General features: G+C 36.8%; 1 protein-coding gene, 1 long non-coding RNA gene and 1 pseudogene across 2 annotated transcripts; 2 read left to right on the top strand and 1 right to left on the bottom strand.

The window, feature by feature from the left end:
- Window positions 1-1,456: 1,456 nt before the first annotated feature.
- LOC133880550 (putative disease resistance RPP13-like protein 1) lies at window positions 1,457-11,013 on the top strand (annotated as a pseudogene).
- Window positions 11,014-11,560: 547 nt separating this feature from the next.
- LOC133880552 (uncharacterized) lies at window positions 11,561-13,725 on the bottom strand. Its single transcript, XR_009902325.1, has 2 exons — window positions 13,622-13,725; window positions 11,561-12,363 (listed from the first exon to the last, which is right to left on the bottom strand). It is a non-coding gene; the product is annotated as an uncharacterized LOC133880552 (long non-coding RNA).
- A 537-nt stretch (window positions 13,726-14,262) lies between these two features.
- LOC133880549 (putative disease resistance RPP13-like protein 1) lies at window positions 14,263-21,154 on the top strand. Its single transcript, XM_062319502.1, has 3 exons — window positions 14,263-18,689; window positions 18,777-19,010; window positions 20,697-21,154. Exon 1 carries the CDS (start codon window positions 14,347-14,349, stop codon window positions 18,631-18,633), a length of 4,287 nt encoding a protein of 1,428 aa, XP_062175486.1. The 5' UTR covers window positions 14,263-14,346; the 3' UTR covers window positions 18,634-18,689; window positions 18,777-19,010; window positions 20,697-21,154.
- The last annotated feature ends 328 nt before the right edge of the window (window positions 21,155-21,482 follow it).

Genomic DNA, 21,482 nt, shown 5'->3' with positions numbered 1-21,482 from the left:
AAATTAAAAAACTCAAAAATTAGTGGGGGACCACCTTGCCACATAGGCAAGGTGGTGAAAAGTTGTATATTTGGGTGGCATTGAATCATTACTCTCTATATATATATATTCCATAAAACATAAGTCTTTATCTTAGTTTAATCCATATACATTAAAAAATGTTTAAATCTTTGTTCTCATAAGTATACACGGTTTAAAATGAAAAGTATAAAAACAAAAAAAAAAAAAAAAAGAAAAGAAAAATACATAGTTTAATCTAAATATCAAAGCATTAATACAAAATTAGTATGAATCTTTGTGTGATACCTATTATATTTCAATACAAATAAAACGCCAATAATTTTAAACATTAGGGAAAAAAATACAGAGAAAATAAACATTTTTTATGAAAATCTATTCCCATAGGTAGACATGGTTGAAAACGAAAAGTATAAAGAAAAAAAAATAGTAGGAGAATATCTAAATTCTAATTATAAAAATGCATAAAATACAAAGTCCTTCAACCTCCACAAAAAAATAAAAAAGAAAGCAAAGTCCTTCAAAAAAATAAAAAAAATAAAATTATGTATTTTAACACTCTGTTCTTCTCTTGAATGTCGTTGCTGGATTCTCTTAATTTTTTCACAACTCAAAATGTTTCAAACCCTAAAGAGAGAGGTATAAATAATCAATCTAAGAGAGTAATATGACTTTTCAGCTTACTTGTACATTTTCTTTAAAATTAATGCATGCAATACCTATATGGTCAACTATGGATAGTTAATATAGTACGTTTTTAGTTTTAAATTTTGTCTCTCTATAATTTTGAAGACTCGTAAATTTTGAAACCATAATATTGTACAATAAAATTTTAAACTTAATGAAAACTCTTATAAGGAAACCCATAATATTACACAATTTAACAGCATTGACGTGAAGACAAGTTCAACGACACTGTTAGCTTCGTCAAAGTCATCATCTCAAACGAAAATAATAGAAATAAAAAAGTTCAATGATAAGCAAGTTGCTCTTAAACTAATGAACATAAATAAAAAATTAAAGTTGCTCAATTCAATGTATCGGAATGAATAAGTCAAAAGTGGTGATAAGCTGCATGCTTTTAAACTATTGAATACTAATCAGCAAGTTTCTCTGAAAATATATATTTTTTTAAACAAAATCGTGGAAGATGTTCAGCTTGGGAGTTGGGAGTTTAAAAAAACAAATGATGGTTCGAACCCACAAGCAACATGATGCATTTTTTAAGCAATTTTTCAGGAAATTTTTGTTCTATTTAAAATTATTTTCACCTTTATACCACATTAGAAGGTTTTTTTTTTTTTTTTAAACAAAACACATTATTCTAAAAAAAAGTAGAGCGACTTGAGCCAGAATTTATGGTAGATAAATGGGTGAGAGTAGGTGGGAGGATAATCATGTATTAGTTAAAAAAAGAAAAGAAAAGAAAATATGCAAATTGAGAAAGATCCCAGCAAGCACGCCCATTACTTCCTCAAAGCATGCAGTTTTGAATCCTTGGAGTAACAACTTTTGAGACTGCCCGAGCTTTCACACAAGATTCCATTCACTTTTGCATCGTTTCCAGCTGATTCATTCCTTCCTACCAAGAAAACCATGAACACTGCAGGAGAGTCATCGTTTGTTTCTTCAGTCAAGAAAGTGGGAGAGCTCCTTCTCCCTCCCTTCATTCAATCGCTGTGGGATCAATTGGTGGTTCCCGATTTTTTGGACTTCGTACGCGGAGCAGGACTTGAAGAAAATCTAGACAAGTGGAGGAAAACGCTGTCAAGAATTCAGACAATGCTTGATGATGCCGAGGAGAAGCAACACAGTGACAGGGCTGTGAAAGAGTGGTTGGATGATCTCAGAGACTTGGCTTACGATCTCGACGACATTGTCGATGAGCTCACCACTGAAGCATCGAAAGCTGAAAATCAGGATCGCCCAAGTAAGGTACGGAAACTCACCCCAGTTGCTTGGTTTACTCGTTTGACTCCAAGTTATTTTAAGATCAAAAGTAGGCTAGGGTCAAAGATAAAGGAGATCACTGATCGATTCAATGATATCGAGACACGGAAAAATCAACTGAATTTGAATCAAACTGCTGATGAGAGGTCGTCAAACAAAAGGAGATGGACAGCGGCGCCAACTTCTGTAATGAATGATAGTCATGTTTATGGCAGGGAAAAAGATAAAGAGGCTGTGCTTGAATTGTTGCTGGGTGAAAAATGTAGTGAAGCTGGAGTTTCTGTGATTCCTATTCTTGGCATGGGAGGAATAGGAAAGACAACCCTTGCCCAGTTTTTATTCAATGAAGAAAAAGCTAAGTGCAAAGCTTTTTTCATTTGAAAGCATGGGCTTGTGTTTCTGAAGACTTTGATGCTGTTAGGGTGACAAAAGCAATTATAAAATCGGTCACCTCTGCAAGCTGTGACGAAACTGATCTGAATTTGTTGCAAGTCCAACTCCAGGAGGAACTAAAAGGGAAGAGGTTTCTAGTCGTTCTTGACGATCTGTGGAATGAGAACTACCATGACTGGACTATCCTATGTGCTCCTTTCCTAGCAGGAGCTCCTGGAAGTAGGATTGTCATCACAACTCGCAATCAGGGAGTTTCATCAATGACGAGTACCATTCCAGCCTACTGTTTGAAAGTATTGTCAAATGATGCTTGTTTGTCTGTATTTACCCAACATGCACTTGGGACAAGCAACTTCAGTGCACATCCAAATCTTAAAGATATTGGTGAAAAAATCGTTGAAAAATGTAAAGGCTTGCCTTTGGCAGCAAAGACCCTCGGAGGCCTCTTGCGCACTACGTTGGACTGTTATGAGTGGGAAGGTGTACTAAAGAACAAGATATGGGATATACCAGAGGGGAAAAGTCCAATTGCTCCAGCTCTTATGTTGAGCTACCATCATTTGCCTTCACATTTAAAGAGGTGCTTTACGTATTGTTCAATATTCCCTAAGGATTATGAATTTGAAGAGGAGCAGTTAGTTTTGTTATGGATGGCAGAAGGAATAATTCAGCCACAAGGAGATAAGCAAATGGAAGATTTGGGTAGTCAGTATTTTCACGATCTATTGTCGAGATCATTTTTTCAACAGTCAAGCACGAAGAAATCAAAATTTCTAATGCACGACCTTATCAACGATTTAGCCCAATGGGTTGCAAGAGATATATGCTTCAGAATGGAGGATAGAATTCAGAGCATCAACAAAGGAAAAATTTCCAAAAAAGTTCGGCATTTGTCTTACCTGGGTGACAGTTTTGATGGCGCTAAAAAGTTCGAGGATTTTTCTGAAAACACGTGTCTACGTACCTTCATGCCTCTTATGCTACCTTTTATGGGGAGTTGTTATTTGACTCATGACGTTCCTCTTAAACTGTTGTCGAAATTACCATGTTTAAGAGTGCTCTCTTTGAGTGGGTACTGCATAGTTGAGCTACCAGATTCAATTGGTGATTTGAAGCACCTACGGTATCTTGACCTCTCTTACACTCGAATTAGAGGTTTGCCTGAATCAATAACCTCTCTCTGCAACTTACAAACACTGCTATTGAAAAGTTGTTCTTATCTAGAGGAATTGCCTCCAAATTTGGGGAACTTGGTCAACTTGCGCCACCTCAACATTCTCAATGCCAAAAAACTGGAAGGGATGCCTCCTCAAATAGGTAAATTAACTAGCCTCCAGACATTGTCTAATCTAATTGTGAGAAAATGCAATTGCTTCGCGCTAAAAGAGTTAGGTTCTTTGTTGCATCTTCAAGGGACACTCATTATCTCAAGATTGGAGAATGCCATTGAACCCAAGGATGCAAGCGATGCAAAGTTAATTGAAAAGCCTAATCTCAATGAATTGTGCTTGGAATGGAGCGCCCATGTGGATTGGTCAAAAGATAGAGCAAGCGAATTAAACGTACTTAACGTGCTACATCCAAACAAGTCTTTGAAAGAGCTCACTATCAGGTGCTATGGTGGTAGAGAATTTCCGACTTGGTTAAAAGGTTATTAATTTCCTCATTTGGTACTCCTAAGGATTGAAAACTGTAAAAAGTGCACATCATTGCCACCAGTGGGCCAACTACCATCACTTAAACACATTTTCATCATAGGCATGGCTAATGTAAAGAATGTTGGTAATGAGTTTTACGGGGGTAGTTGCTCACAACCTTTTAAATCCTTAGAAACTTTGTATTTCAAGGATATGGAAGAATGGAAGAGGTGGAGCCGTAATGGAGAATTTTCACACTTGCGTGAGCTTTCTATTATAAATTGTCCCAAGCTGTTGGGGAATTTTCCAAACCACCTTCCCTCACTACAAAATGTTGTTATAGAAAGATGTGAGCAGTTGGTGGTTTCAAATGCAAGATTTCCGGAGCTTTGCAAACTACAATTTGAGAATTCAATAGGGGTGGTACGCAAAAGTAAGGTGGACTTCACCTCACTAAACTTTAAGTCTCTTGCTAGAATTTCGAACTTCACATGTCCAAGAGAAGGGTTTATGAATGTAGAAGAGCTAAGGATTGCAAATTGTGAGGAGCTAACGCCATTATGGTCAAATGATGTGGGATTACTAAAACCCCTCCCCTGTCTTAGTTATATGATCGTTGATAACTGCCAAAAACTAGTTTCTTTGGTGGCAGAAGAAGCAAAAGAGCAATCACAGCAGGGTATGCCATCCACACGCAATGACATGAAATCTTTACCCAAGGCATTGATGTACAACAACAAATGTCTTGAGCGTATTCGTATTTATAAATGTCATTCGCTGACACACATTGCAACAGGCCAACTACCTCCAACTCTAAAACAGCTAGTGATAAAGGATTGCGAGAATATACGGATTTTGCTGGACGAGAATGATACCAATAGTTGCTGTAGCAGCACACCTCTTCTTGAGTACTTGGATATTTGGAATTGTCCATCCCTCAAATCCTTAACATCTAGCGGAGAATTACCTGCAACACTTAAACTCGTCAAGATTTGGTGTTGTAGAATGCTGGAGTCAGTGGCGAAAAGCTTCCATCAGAACTCTTCTCTAGAAATAATTCTCATTAGGAGTTGTGAAAACCTTAAATCCTTATCGGACGGAGGATTGCTCCCATGCAACCTTAGAATGCTGCGCATTTTCGATTGTGAGAAAATGCGGGCCCTACCAAACTGCATACACAGCATCACCTCTCTTCGAGAATTGTGGATAAAAGAATGTCCAGGTGTGGAATCCTTTCCAGGAGAAGGCTTTCCCACCAACCTAACATCACTTGAAATCAGAGATTGCGACATCACTGAGGCCTTGCTTGAGTCGGGGTTGCAAAAGCTTACCTCTCTTCAACATCTTAAATTTGGAGGTGGATGTCCGCATCTGGTGTCATTTCCAGAAATGACGTTGTCTGCCTCTCTAACCAGCCTCCTCATCAGAAACTTGCCGAATTTGAAATACCTATCTTCAGAAGGCTTTCGATACCTCTCATCTCTTAAAAAACTACAAATTGGTTGGTGCGAAAAGTTGATGTCCTTTCCAGATGATGGTCTGCCTCCCTCACTCCTGGATCTTCGCATCTTTTGCTGTGAAATGTTCACATCCTTTCCGAAGGATGGTTTGCCTCCCTTCCTCCAGCAACTTTATATTGCAAACTGTCCTCTGCTGAAAGAACACTGCAAGAAAGATCAAGGACAAGAGTGGTCCAAGATAGCCCACATCCCTCGCGTTGAAATTGATGGTAGGTTCATATATGACCCAGAACCAAAAGAGCAAAATCGGCCCATGGATCAATACTACCTAGATATTTTGTTTTACAAATAAATCCAAAGGTCAGTTTATTGCCACATCAGCTCTTTTTATTGCGGCTGCTCTTTGATTTCCATTGCTTTCAACTAATTCAAGGTCTTCATCTCCAGAATAGGTGGCTCCTTTGTTTGTCTTTAGAGTGTTTGCGTTGGAAAGACCCTCCTACTGCTGTTCTTGTTGGTTTGATGAACGTAGTGCTATTCTTGCTGGGGTTAACGGCTTCGTAAGTGTTTGTTAAAATGCTCAAGCGACCAAGCAGAGAGAGAAGGCTTTTGACCATTGAGTTTTTCATTCCTAATTGCCATGTTGCTGATCGTTACAGATTTTCGAATCATTACAAAAAGGTATGTAATTAGATATTTTCTTCTTTGCATTGTTTCCTCCTCCTTCAAAGAACATATAAATGACACAAAAATAGTAGACATTTTTCAAGTGAACTGAGATGGGTGAAATGTTTTTTGTGAGTGGTTTTACGCCAATAGATAGAAAATCATATTATCAAGCTTTTCCCAATATGTTTGAGATTTGGACCAGAAAATGAAAAAATATCTCATTCTGATCTTTCGTTTGTGTGCAAAATAATCAAATGCATTCTATTGCATTGGTATTATCAAATAAAATTTGAATAAATAACATCTTAATTACGTGGTTCACTGCCTCTGTAATCTTATTGGAGGGAAAAGAATATTGACTGGATATTTGTTTTATCATTATATCATATTTTGAAAATTTTATATACAGACAAGCGCGTGTGTGTGATTGAACAAAAAATGTGTTCTATTTGAGTGACTCTTTGTGTATATTCAATTTATATTTGTTTGTGTGAAAAGTTATGATCGTCATTGATTTTTTAGATCAAGTAGACATTTTCAGGTGTTAAATTGCATATTAGAGGTGTGGACTTAAGAAGCTAATATATCTCCATTCTCCTTTCTCCAGAAAAAATTGCTTTATGCCATGGAGGTAAGGTTTTAGGCTGAAAATTTTGGGATGATACCTGTACCTTTTACGAAAAATGTCAGAAAAAGTCCCCTGATACCTGTACCATTGCCCGTCGATTTCCTCAACCTCCTGGGACCGCGATTTTCGTGAGGCTCTAGAGAGCCCTAGTTCAAGATTTGGACTCGCCTGGACGCTCTTTCCCCCTCCAACTCGACCTCTCTCCATGGCTGCTTCATCCTCTGCACAACCAATCACAAACCCGTAGGTCTCTATTTTTTTTTTTTTTTTTTTTTTTTTTTTTTTTTTTTTGAGGTAGTTTGTGGGTTGTTAGGCAACATTTCTATCTTAAGGTTGGGTGTTCTCTACTCTTTCCCAACATAAACAAGTGATTTTTTCTTTCTTTTTTTTTAAGAGATCAACCAAAAGTTCTAAGGGAAAATGAAATACTGGACTAAGAGGGAGATGTATTTGATGTGCACTTTTTTTGCTATGTTTTAACGTGGCCAAAATTGTAGACATAGCATGGACTTTGCTTGTCAATTTAACCTTTAAAGTTGCTGGTTCCTTTTCATTATTATTATGTTTTTAAAGGTCTCCATTTAGTCTGTACCCTCCTCTAGTTTGTGAATGGCCTGGCACATTTGAATAGGACTGAAATTGATGAACTGCTTAACTTAATTTTATCAGTTTGACCAGCTGCTTCATCGAAGTGTCTGAACTGGCAACATGTATGTTTTATTTATGAAGTTCTGTGGACAATTGTTTTTTTTTTTTTTTTTTTTTGTATTGTTTGAGAGGCTGTGGAGAATTACCATGTTATTGCATGTTCTATTTATGCAGTTCTGTAGACAAGTTAAATGTTATATTTTTTTTTAGGTAACTGATGGGTTCAATTTTACAACACCTCTTGTTGATACAACGAATATATATACGAATCTCTGGAATTTTCTTGGTAAGTAACAAACTTATGAATGTGAAGAAATTTTTTAGCACTTTCTTATTTATTTCAAAATCAACTTTAATTTTGAAAATATGTTCAGGACATCGATATTTTTATCGTCACTTGGAAACATTTCAAAGGCCCGTTATGTTGGTGCAAGTTTGAATAGTGACATTGATTATGATTTTTGGTGGGTTGGCGTTGTTTGGAGGATGACCTAATATTGTCAAGTTTGAAAGATCATTTTGTGTAATTTTAGTATCTTTCTCATTTTGTGTAACTTATCTCTATAACAGAAGATAAAGGAGCCACAACTGCCTATGCAATGCTATGATTCAAAACTGTTTGAACAAGATAAGAGGTTGATCAATTGTAGATGAATGGAAGACTTTGCATCATTATGTTATTTTAGCTTGTTTCTGATTTATAGCCTTTTGGCATAAATATCAAGCTGGTAGATTGTGAACACATTACAGTATCAAGCTGTTGAAACCATGTCAGGGGTTGGAGGGAGGGTTGAGTTTTCCAGTATGACTTTTATTTGATGATGATAAGCATCGCTAGAGGAATAAAGATTATCCTATCCCTGCAAATTTAACTCGTAAATGAGAAGAAGTTCAGATAATAACAGAGTATCGTTCTCCAGCATTTTCTGTTTGGGCTTTACCTCCATCTTACATATATGGTTGTAGTCGTAGTTCCTATTACTTATCTTAAAACCCACCTAGTGTATCATTCTCTCATCTTCCTGGTTTCATTTTTTTTTAGTTTGGTTTCTGATCATTTTATTGTGTCGTATTTGCCAAGGAAAAAAGAGTATGACCATAAAGAAAATATTGAAATTGCATAATAAAACTCATTCAAGGGGAAAAAGCAACATACCTATACCCAAACAAGAAACAACACATACAAGTCTCACCAATTCCATTCGTTTAAAATTCTCTCTCTAGCTCTAGCTTTCTCAGCCCAGTGTAAGAGCTGAAAGTATTGCGAAAAAATTTGTATTTTTCCAATTTATTATGTGTTTTAAGATGTAATTTTGATTTTACCTTTGCAGGAATTGTCAAATAGCCTTAAAGAATCGATTGGAATCGTCAAATGTCCTCAAAGAACCGATTTTATTTTGCCTTTGCAAGGTAATTCATTTTTCCTTTTTTGTTTTGTAATTATTGAAGGCAATTTGTACGAGTGCATAATGAACAATCTTCCTCGTCCTTAGTTATTTTCTGGGTTGGATTTTATCACTTTCGTCCTTAGGAGGGAACAATACTGGGTATTCGTCAAAGCGTACCCGGAAGTGTTTTTTTCACTGTTTGTGAGGAATCTTAACCCTTTGGTTAATTTGTTTGAGTTAGACAATTAGTTGTGGTTCTATTTGAATTGGAAAATTGGGTTTTTATGTGAAACCAATGGCAACTTCTTTTTTTTTTCTTCTTTTTTTTCTTTTTTTCTTTTTTTAAATATATATATATTTGGAGGGAACTCTTTCAATCAAGTGTACGTATTGTGTAGGAAAGGTAATGTATGAGGTTAATGATAACTGGTTCAAAGTTTCTTTAATAGAGGGGAATCTGAGATGCATTAAGTGTTTTGTTGGATGTTGCTTGGGTTTATGAATTTTGAGATAAAGTAACTATTTTTGTTGCCTAGTCGTGAGTTTAACTAGGACGAGCTCTAAGTAGGTTTTTTTTTTTTTTTTTTTTTTTTTTTTTTTTTTTTTTTTTCAAGAGTTCTCTCTCTCTCTCTCTCTCTCTCTCTCTGTCTCTCTGCATACCCCCTTCAAAAAAAAAATAAAAAAAAAATCATTGAGTTATACAAAAGTAAGATGTACTTCTTAAGGCTGAAGTGAAATATTTTAGTTAAATGACCATAAAAAATGTATTCGAACTTGTATGGCCACTTAATTAAGTGCATTCCTTCTCTGTAGGATATAAATTTCTTTTGTGATTCTCATTCTTTGCTGTTAATTTATCTTCTATATGCGAGATACATTGTAACTAATGAATAACTTGGCTTGCAATTGGTAGTTCATAGCATCTGCACCCACATTGTTCCCACCAGAGTATGTCCAAGAATTTCAGAACTGTTTTGATAGGGCTCCTGCAGTTCCTTTTGAAGACATTCAAAGCATTTAGCATTTTGAATGTTGACTTGACTCCTATTGCTTCAGCCTCAATAGCACAGGTTAATATCTTCTTCCCCCTCTGTTTTGCCTCTTTAAATAATATATTTCTCACTGATTTAGATTAGAATTTACCATGTCTGGGTTCATGGTGCAAGGCTTAGAGGATCCCAAGAGGATATGTTGGTGACATATCTTAATTTTGTTTACATTGTTGCCATATCTTAATTTCCTATGGTTTTAAACCTAATGTTTTTATCAACAATGTGGTTTAACTATTGATTATCAGAGGTTATATTTCTAATTTATAAACTTGTTTACACTATATACTTTAAAACTGGAACTTGCAACCTTTCCATATCCCCTCAGATGATAGGTTAGCACATTTAATGAAATAAATTCACTATAATGTAATATGGAAGTAATATGTTAGATTTGTGAACTAATTCTCGTCATTATTAACATCAAGCATTTGTACATGAAAGCATTCTTGCATGTAACACATAATACATTTAAATTACAGGATTTGTTGGACGTATGTCTCCAAAAACATGGGCTGCTATGGAAGTATTTTTGGCATCAATTGCAACTGAAGAGTATGAGTCAATGGCATCGGTCTTGATTGAAATTGGGGCTACAAACAAGGATATTGATTCTAGGGCCTTTGCAAGAGACTTGGAAAAGATATTTTCATCAATACAGGCAAGACCTGTGTACGTATGCAGTTGACAGTTCATCACCGTCGGGGTGAAAATGAACCAAACAACTTAATTGAAGATCAAAAGAACGTCTACATTTGCCTCATGAGGAAGATGAAACTTCTTCCGAGTGAAGATGAACCAAAGTAAAAACTTAATCGAAGATCAAGCAACGTTGCAATGTATGTTGTTGTGTTTCGGTACTATTTTGAGGTCTTTTATTTATTTATTTATTTTTTTCCCTTTTTGTTCTTGTAATTTTTCTTCTGTAATGTTTTATCTCTTTGCGAAGGCAGCATTGAGCCCAAAATTATCAAAGTCTGGTTTTAGAACCACAAGTAGATGTAAATATGTTCAAGATGAAATTACATTCTCTTTGTCATTAATATATTTTTCTTTGTAGTGGATTTTACTTTGAACCTCAAACTCCATTTTTGTGGAAGACTATGGACCACCCCAAGATATAGAGATGTTTTAGTTATGCATATCCAAAAATGACCTTGGATATGTGAGAAATTGATGGGATTTGTGTTCGTGAAATATTATGCTTATCATGAGTTCTAGACAATTGAACTTATTAGAGACATTCCCAAATCATTTGACATGTAAACTTTATAGTTTGTAATTTGTTGGAAACTAACATCTTACTTGCTAGTAGATCAACTTTACTATTTGTATGAAAAGTTGCAGATGTACAGAACTTCAAATTTCATGTGCAAATAGCTGGCATTCTTTGGAATTTCTTGAGGAAATGATTTTGTGTCATATGCAGCTGCAATTGTGCATACACATTATTCTTTCATTTAGGATTGTGCTTGCTTTGAGTTCAAATTTAACACTTTTGTAAAATTCAATATGGCAGATTGGCCAACCAATACAAAAATGTAATGATATCAGCTCAACTAATTTTTTAGTTCAAACTAATTGAACTTGCAAACCATAAATTTCCCCTTTCAATCATCAAGAACAAGCAAACCATAAATTTCCCCTCTCAATCATTAATAAATCATTCAATATATCACTTCCATATCCACAAATCAAAATCCAACCAAACACCAAAAGCACAACAAAATGAATCATAGCACCATAATTATCAAGAAAACATATTCCAACAACTTGCCACAATTGCGCGGTGGAATCACCAAAATTACACTTTGATCCCATTTTCCTTCATACTAACAAAATTACATTACAACATGTCAACAACAAGTACAATACATCATTTACAGGCCAATCGCATGGAATTGATGACATGCATCAGACGATAGATACTTGAGAGCTTATCACTTTTAAATTTAGGCAAGCACCGCATATGGTTGAGTATGTTATACACTTGATCGAATATGAGCCGCACATGCACATGCATTGCAATCATCGGGTCTGTTGGGATTATGGCATTAGCTACATCTGTCATCGAAGCAGTTTTCGAACTAGGTCATTATTGATCTCACATGCTAATTGCTGCAAAAGTTATAGTAGTACTTCTTGGTTCAAAGGGAGAGGAACTTTTGACAATAGCCACCGTAGATCAACTTGAAAATAACAAAAAATACTACACAAGTTCAAAACCCTAATACTTGTTTCAACCAAAATTCTCATCCACAACATTTGTAAGGGTAAGCTAAGCACATTTAAATGATCATATCACATCTATTCACCTTCTAAACAGCAAATGATCATCTAATTGCTCCTATATCGTGTAGAACATTGAACAATAACAATGAGAAGTAAAATAACTACCTTGGAGCTTAGCCAAGACACAATAGACACATCATTTCTTTGTAGAGCTGCAGTGAAAGCCTCCTTATATTTGTGTTCAAATGGCAATCGTGATAACTCATATGTTTTATCAACCGGCACCCCAACCTAATGAGTATATCCCTTGTAATTAATACAACCAACTTAAATGGGATTTGAAAAAAGTGGGTGACAAAGAAAAAAGTGGCACATATACACTTAGAAACAATCAACATAGTTGAACAACAATGAAACAATAAATTATACAATCACCGAGTCGAAGCAAAATTAAAAAGCAAACAAAAGTTTATAGTCTAACCAATTTGAGGGCCAACTTGGTTGGCCACAATAAGTAACTAAAAACACAAAGATAGAACAGCTTTTAATCAAAATGGGTGCCAACATTTGGATTCACTCAATGTAGAAAGTCAAAGAAAACCTAAAACAATTATCAATTGCCTAATAGAAAGAAAGAAAAAACTTAAGTTTTTGGGATAAGTGGTGATTTAACAATAGAATTTGAATAAAAAAAATTACTAATGAAAAACTAAAAGTATATTACTCTTCATAACACTTTAAGCAAGATCTTATTCACTTTTATTCATTTTTATGAAAGAGGTGAGAGTAACATAAACACAGAAAAAAGTATAAACTTCTATTAAAAAAAAAAACATATATTTTAAACAAATAAAATAAGTTTATTTGCTTTCTCTTTTTTTTTTTTTTGATAAAATAAAACATAAATAAAATTAAAAGGATAACAATTATTGCGTGAGTGCTATCTACACAGCAAAGAGCTGGAACACAGATGCAAAATAAAGCATCTACAAACAACCAACAACCTATACAATCTATGTATCCCAATAGCTTAATTATTTAATCAACTGTATCAACACTTCAACACCAACAAACAATCAGAAATCCACTTCTCAATGCCAGCTCTTCAAAAGAACAACAAAGACCAAAACCAGCCAAAATACAGAAAGTTCAGCACACCCAAAAAAATCTAGCAGCAACACCAGAATGCTAAACCAGATCACTTTGACAGAAAATGTATTGGGCCACATTCTCAAACACGCTAGAATTTGCGTTTCAGGCTAAATTAGACAAACAATTGGGATGCATATGTAGGTTCAGTTTCGTCTCCAGAAAGGACAATGGGCATATAGTATAACACAATGATATAAGACTGCTAAAACATATAAGCTTCAAGTAGAGAACACGAATGAACACAGAATTCATAACAAAAAATATCTAACTTTCAAGAACAAAAATATCTGACCCAGCTAACTTGCATAGTTGTATCGTCATTTAAATAAAATGTCTTTTATTTAAACAGTTTAGAAGAGAAAAGCCAGCTAATGAGAAGATGCAGAGAAAGGTATACCAGAAAGGTTGTGGAATTCTGGCGGAGAGGCCAGCGAAGAGAAACACCAGATTTGCGGGTCAATACAAGAGGAAATCAAAGGAAATCAATGAAAATAATGGAGAACACCTTACCTCTTTTGGTGGCCTGGATATTCGGTGGTGAAGGGAGGAGAGGGAGGAGCACGGTGGAAGAGAGAGGTGGCATGGTTGGAAAAAAAATTGAAATCCGTGGTTGCTGGATACGGAGTTGCTGTGTCACCAGTGCTCGGCCTTTGGGTCGGCGTTGCTGCACGTGGTCGGCGGGGGGTGGGGGGAGAGGGAAGATGGACTTGAGCCAGAATTTGTGGTAGATAAATGGGTGAGAGTACGTAGGTGGGAGGATAATCATGACAATTAAAACTAAGAAAACAAAAGAAAATATGCAAATTGAGAAAGATCCCAGCAAGCACGCCCATTACATCGGCCCTGTTCACAAACCCCTTTCCCCTCCCCTCCCCTCCCCTCCACTCATTTTTTCCTGTCTGTGTTTGTGTCGATACGGATGATTTTTTTTCCTGTTTGTGTTTGTATCGATACGGAATCATCCACAAACAGGGAAAAATGAGTGGATGGGAGGGGAGGGGATGGGAGGGGAAAGGGGTTAGTGAACAGGGCCAACTTTTGAGACTGCCCGAGCTTTCACACAAGATTCCATTCACTTTTGTATCGTTTCCAGCTGATTCATTCCTTCCTACCAAGAAAACCATGAACACTGCAGGAGAGTCGTCGTTTGTTTCTTCAGTCAAGAAAGTGGGAGAGCTCCTTCTCCCTCCGTTCATTCAATCGATGTGGGATCAATTGGTGGTTCCCGAGTTTTTGGACTTCGTACGCGGAGCAGGACTTGAAGAAAATCTGGACAAGTGGAGGAAAACGCTGACAAGAATTCAGACAATGCTTGATGATGCCGAGGAGAAGCAACACAGTGACAGGGCTGTGAAAGAGTGGTTGGATGATCTCAGAGACTTGGCTTACGATCTCGACGACATTGTGGATGAACTCACCACTGAAGCATCGAAAGCTGAAAATCAGGATCGCCCAAGTAAGGTACGGAAACTCACCCCAGTTGCTTGGTTTACTCGTTTGACTCCAAGTTATTTTAAGATCAAAAGTAGGCTGGGGTCAAAGATAAAGGAGATCACTGATCGATTCAATGATATCGAGACACGGAAAAATCAACTGAATTTGAAACAAACTGCTGATGAGAGGTCGTCAAACAAAAGGAGATGTACAGCGGCGCCAACTTCTGTAATGAATGATTGTCATGTTTATGGCAGGGAAAAGGATAAAGAGGCTGTGCTTGAATTGTTGCTGGGTGAAAAATGTAGTGAAGCTGGAGTTTCTGTGATTCCTATACTTGGCATGGGAGGTATAGGAAAGACAACTCTTGCCCAGCTTTTATTCAATGATGAAAAAGTGCAAAGCTTTTTTGATTTGAAAGCATGGGCTTGTGTTTCTGAAGACTTTGATGCTGTTAGGGTGACAAAAGCAATTATAAAATCGGTTACCTCTGCAAGCTGTGACGAAACTGATCTGAATTTGTTGCAAGTCCAACTCAAGGAGAAACTAAAAGGGAAGAGGTTTCTAGTCGTTCTTGACGATTTGTGGAATGAGAACTACCATGACTGGACTATCCTATGTGCTCCTTTCCTAGTAGGAGCTCCTGGAAGTAGGATTGTCATCACAACTCGCAATCAGGGAGTTTCATCAATGACGAGTACCATTCCAGCCTACTGTTTGAAAGTATTGTCAAATGATGCTTGTTTGTCTGTATTTACCCAACATGCACTAGGGACAAGCAACTTCAGTGCACATCCAAATCTCAAAGATATTGGTGAAAAAATCGTTGAAAAATGTAAAGGCTTGCCTTTGGCAACAAAGACCCTCGGAGGCCTCTTGCGCACTACGTTCGACCGTTATGAGTGGGAAGGTATACTAAAGAGCAAGATATGGGATATACCAGAGGAGAGAAGTAGAATTGTTCCAGCTCTTATGTTGAGCTACCACCATCTACCTTCACATTTAAAGAGATGCTTTGCATATTGTGCAATACTCCCGAAAGACTATGAATTTCAAGAGCAGCAGCTAGTGTTGTTATGGGTGGCAGAAGGTATAATTCAGCCACAAGGAGATAAGCAAATGGAAGATTTGGGTAGTCAGTATTTTCACGATCTATTGTCGAGATCATTTTTTCAACAGTCAAGCATGAAGAAATCAAAGTTTCTAATGCACGATCTTATCAATGATTTAGCCCAATGGGTTGCAAGAGATATATGCTTCAGAATGGATGATAGAATTGAGAGCATCAACAAAGGAAAAATTTCCAAAAAAGTTCGGCATTTGTCTTACCTGGGTGACCATTTTGATGGCGCTAAAAAGTTCGAGGTTTTTTCTGAACTCACGTGTCTACGTACCTTCATGCCTCTTATGCTATCTAGTATGGGGAGTTGTTATTTGACTCATGATGTTCCTCTTAAATTGTTGTCGAAATTACCATGTTTAAGAGTGCTCTCTTTGAGTGGGTACTGCATAGTTGAGCTACCGGATTCAATTGGTGATTTGAAGCACCTACGGTATCTTGACCTCTCTTACACTCGAATTAGAGGTTTGCCTGAATCAATAACCACTCTCTGCAGCTTACAAACACTGCTATTGAAAAGTTGTTCTTATCTAGGGGAATTGCCATCAAATTTGGGGAACTTGGTCAACTTGCGCCACCTCAACATTCTCAATGCCAAAAAACTGGAAGGGATGCCTCCTCAAATAGGTAAATTAACTAGCCTCCAGACATTGTCTAATCTAATTGTGAGAAAAGGCAATTGCTTCGCGTTAAAAGAGTTAGGTTCTTTGTTGCATCTTCAAGGGACACTCATTATCTCAAGATTGGAGAATGCCATTGAACCCAAGGATGCAAGCGATGCAAAGTTAATTGAAAAGCCCGATCTCAATGAGTTGTGCTTGGAATGGAGCGCCCATGTGGATTGGTCAAAAGATAGAGCAAACGAATTAAACGTACTTAACATGCTACATCCAAACAAGTCTTTGAAAGAGCTCACTATCAGGTGCTATGGTGGTACAAAATTTCCAACTTGGTTAAAAGGTCATTCATTTCCTCATTTGGTACTCCTAAGGATTGAAAACTGTAAAAAGTGCACATCATTGCCACCAGCGGGCCAATTACCATCACTTAAACAAATTTTCATTGCAGGCATGGCTAATGTAAAGAATGTTGGTGATGAGTTTTATGGGGGTAGTTGCTCACAACCTTTTGAATCCTTAGAAACTTTGTATTTCGGGGATATGGAAGAATGGAAGAGGTGGAGCCCTAATAGAGAATTTCCACACCTGCGTGAGCTTTCTATTATAAATTGTCCCAAGCTGTTGGGGAATTTACCAAACCACCTTCCCTCACTACAAAATGTTGTTATAGAAAGATGTGAGCAGTTGGTGGTTTCAAATGCAAGATTTCCGGAGCTTTGCAAACTAAAATTTGAGAATTCAATAGGGGTGGTACGCAAAAGTAAGGTGGACTTCACCTCACTAAACTCTAAGTCTCTTGCTAGAATTTCGAACTTCACATGTCCAAGAGAAGGGTTTATGAATGTAGAAAAACTAAGGATTGCAAATTGTGAGGAGCTAACGCCATTATGGTCAAATGATGTGGGATTACTAAAACCCCTCCCCTGTCTTAGTTATATGATCGTTGATAACTGCCAAAAACTAGTTTCTTTGGTGGCAGAAGAAGCAAAAGAGCAGTCACAGCTGGGTATGCCATCCACACGCAATGACATGAAATCTTTACCCAAGGCATTGATGTACAACAACAAATGTCTTGAGCGTATTCATATTAATAAATGTGATTCGCTGTCACACATTGCAACAGGCCAACTACCTCCAACTCTAAAACGGCTAGAGATAAGGCATTGCGAGAATATACGGATTTTGCTGGACGAGAATGATACCAATAGTTGTTGTAGCAGCACACCTCTTCTTGAGTACTTGCAAATTTTTAATTGTCCATCCCTCAAATCCTTAACATCCAGCGGAGAATTACCTGCAACACTTAAACTCGTGAAGATTCAGAGTTGTAGAATGCTGGAGTCAGTGGCGAAAAGCTTCCATCAGAACTCTTCTCTCGAAATAATTCTCATTATGAGTTGTGAAAACCTTAAATCCTTACCGGACGGAGGATTGCTCCCATGCAACCTTAGACAGCTGCAGATTTTCGGTTGTGAGAAAATGCGGGCCCTACCAAACTGCATACACAGCATCTCCTCTCTTCGAGAATTAAAGATAGAAAAATGTTCAAGTGTGGAATCCTTTCCGGGAGAAGGCTTTCCCACCAACCTAACATCTCTTGGAATCGGAGATTGCGACATCACTGAGGCCTTGCTTGAGTGGGGGTTGCAAAAGCTTACTTCTCTTCAACATCTTGAATTTGGAGGTGGATGTCTGCATCTGGTGTCATTTCCAGAAATGACGTTGTCTGCCTCTCTAACCAGCCTCCATATCAGAAACTTGCCGAATTTGAAATACTTATCTTCAGAAGGCTTTCGATGCCTCTTATCTCTTAAAACACTAGAAATTGGTTTGTGCGAAAAGTTGATGTCCTTTCCAGATGATGGTCTGCCTCCCTCTCTAACCAGCCTCTACATCAATAACTTGCCGGATTTGAAATGCTTATCTTCCAAAAGCTTTCGATACCTCTCATCTCTTAAAGAACTAAGAATTGGTTGGTGCGAAAAGTTGATGTCCTTTCCAGATGATGGTCTGCCTCCCTCACTCTTGGATCTTCGCATCGCTTGCTGTGAAATGTTCACATCCTTTCCGAAGGATGGTCTGCCTCCCTTACTCCAGCAACTTCATATTGCAAACTGTCCTCTGCTGAAAGAACACTGCAAGAAAGATCAAGGACGAGAGTGGTCCAAGATAGCCCACATCCCTTGCGTTCAAATTGATCGTAGGTTCATCTATGACCCAGAACCAGAAGAGTAGAATCGGCCCATGGATCAATACGACCTAGAGATTTTGTTTTACAAATAAATCCAAAGGTCAGTTTATTGCCACATCAGCTCTTTTTATTGCCGCTGCTCTTTGATTTCCATTGCTTTCAACTAATTCAAGGTCTCCATCTCCAGAATAGGTGGCTCCTTTGTTTGTCTTTTGAGTGTTTGCGTTGGAAAGACCCTCCTACTGCTGTTCTTGTTGGTTTGGTGTACGTAGTGCTATTCTTGCTGGGGTTAACGGCATCGTAAGTGTTTGTTAAAATGCTCAACCGACCAAGCAGAGAGAGAAGGCTTTCGACCATTGAGTTTTACATTACTAATTGCCATGTTGCTGATCGTTACAGATTTTCGAATCATTACAAAAAGGTATGTAACTAGATATTTTCTTCTTTGTATTGTTTCCTCCTCATTCAAAGAACATATAAATGACACAAAAATAGTAGACATTTTTCAAGTGAATTGAGATGGGTGAAATGTTTTTTGTGAGTGGTTTTACGCCAATAGAGAAAATCATATTATCAAGCTTTTCCCAATATGTTTGAGATTTAGACCAGAAAATGGAAAAATATCTCATTCTGATCTTTCGTCTTGTGCAGAATAATCAAATGCATTCCATTGCATTGGTATTACCAAATAAAATTTGAATAAATAACATCTTAATTACGTGGTTCACTGCCTCTGTAATCTTATTGTGATAAAATTCTGGAATTGTCTCATCGTGAACCACGCTGTTGTAGTCACCACTATCCTGATTGCTTCCCTTGCCCAAGCTCCGTGCACCAAAACTTAGGGCCTATGTTTGATAACTTCCTCTTCCTCTTCCTCCCCTTCCTGGTGAAGACAATTCAAAATTAAGCCAATTCATTTTCCAAGTTGACAACAAAACAGAAGAAAGACAAATTGGTTACTGAAAGAACACCATGCCAAATGAAAAATAAGTTAATTAAGTACGAAAGTTGAATTATGCGCATACAATTGTAAGAGCTAGCCCAATTTTTTTTTTTTTTTTTTGGTATCAATCAATTATGTTGTTACCATATGGTTTGACATGAATCATAAAACAAATGATTAGTTACAGACATTATCCTAGTAGACATAGCAGTCATAACTCATTCATCACTACAACAAAGTAGAGACCAAGGGCCAGTACAATTGCCATAGCCACTACAGAAGTTGCCATTGTTTAAAACCTATTTTTGGCCCGAAACTAGCTGTGTCTAGGAGAGCTTAAGGTGACCTAAGAACACCCTTGACTCAATAAACAATGAATCAGAGATGCCTACACATGCCATTTTTGCAAAAGCATTATAATCAATGGCATCTATCGCACCCATCATCACAAAACCTAAACAATAATATATATATTTCTCCAAAAAAAAAAAAAAAAGAAAGTAAATAACATTAAACTCTGTAGGAACATCTTAATACATGAACTGAAAAAAAAAAGAAAAAAAAAAGATGAGGATTACAAACCGTAGCCAAACCAACAGAGAGAAGCAATTTTAAATCTTCTGGTTTCCTTCTACTTTCTCAGTAACCAAACAAAGGGTATGGGAGAAAAGCAAACCCTTGAGGACATTGAAGTTGTTTCTTAGGTATACGATATCTGTTCTTTAATATAGCCTTTAATTAAATATAGGTAGTGGCGGTTCATTGATCTCAAAAATAATTTAAGTAGTTGGGTAACCCAATCATCTAGGCTCTTCGGACTAAAAATCAAGCGATTTCTAAAAATCCCATCAAAAGTAGCCTTTTGGATTAAATAGTATATCTGTAAACTTCTTCAATTTTTTTCTGATTGTATTTATTATTAGTTCTTTTATTTTTGCGGCATGCTACTTTGGAATGGGTTGAATTGTTATTAGTGATGGTTTAACTGTTTAGAATGATGTAGACATTGCTTTTATTTATAGAAAGAAAAAACAATAGGTTGGTTATGATGCTACACATTGTCTTGCTATTAGTTAGATTGCTAGAACATATAGAGTAAGAATCGACAATAGTTTCTTTATCCTACTGATCATTGTCTCTTTAACTCTATTTTTTTACTAGGAGGAGGGCACTGGCGCATGAGAGGAGATGCTTAGGAGGCAGAGCAAAGATGTGAAGTCCAATTGCTAATTCTCTCGTACCAAACAAGGATTCATAGGTCTTGATTCTTGAAACTTATTTTTAATGAAAGCAAAAGCAATAAGCAATTTATTGTCTCAACAAATATATCTCCCTTAGTTTGGGGCAGTTGAGTTTTGTTAATTCCCACGTACTAAACAAGGATTGATAGGCCCTAAAGCTTGTTTTTTATGAAAGCAAAAGCAATTTGCGATTCATTGGTTACAGTGGACCTTCATATTATGCAATGTAAATAAGATTGGCAATTTGTGTATGTATTATAGAAAAAGCTTCTGATGTTAATCAGTGTTCTGTATATTGGTCAGGACTAGAAATTTATTTCACTTTCTTTAATGAAATGGTTGGGAAAGACAAGTTCCTAAACCAACCGATCTTATTCACTTCATTTTGGACATTGATGGCATGATTGTCTTTGTTTAACCATTGGAATTAAGGATGGCATTTTCAAACTAATTCAGCCATCATATTTGTATGTAGATAAAATTGGACACAGAAATACAGAATGAGTCAAAGACAAAAATGGTTTGAGATGCAAACATAAAAACATCCCTCCGTGGAGTTCATAAAAGGTGGAAATGAGAAAATTAAAGGTCTTGGAAGTTGGGTAGCCTTAATGAAATGTCTAGCGAGAACGACATATGGATTCAGCCATTGGAGAATTTTCACTTCCTATTATATGAGCTTAGAAGCTTATTGTTTCTTGATGAG

The sequence above is a fragment of the Alnus glutinosa genome, chromosome 10 (assembly GCF_958979055.1).
Source record: "Alnus glutinosa chromosome 10, dhAlnGlut1.1, whole genome shotgun sequence".
In the NCBI taxonomy this organism is placed as follows: Eukaryota; Viridiplantae; Streptophyta; class Magnoliopsida; order Fagales; family Betulaceae; genus Alnus; species Alnus glutinosa.
Note: the sequence above shows the minus strand (reverse complement) of the source record. Positions and strands in the feature narration are given on the sequence as shown.

Bases quoted from the DNA above. Each gene is read 5' to 3' on its own strand.
- LOC133880549 (XM_062319502.1), top strand. From the start codon at position 14,347: ATGAACACTGCAGGAGAGTCGTCGTTTGTTTCTTCAGTCAAGAAAGTG.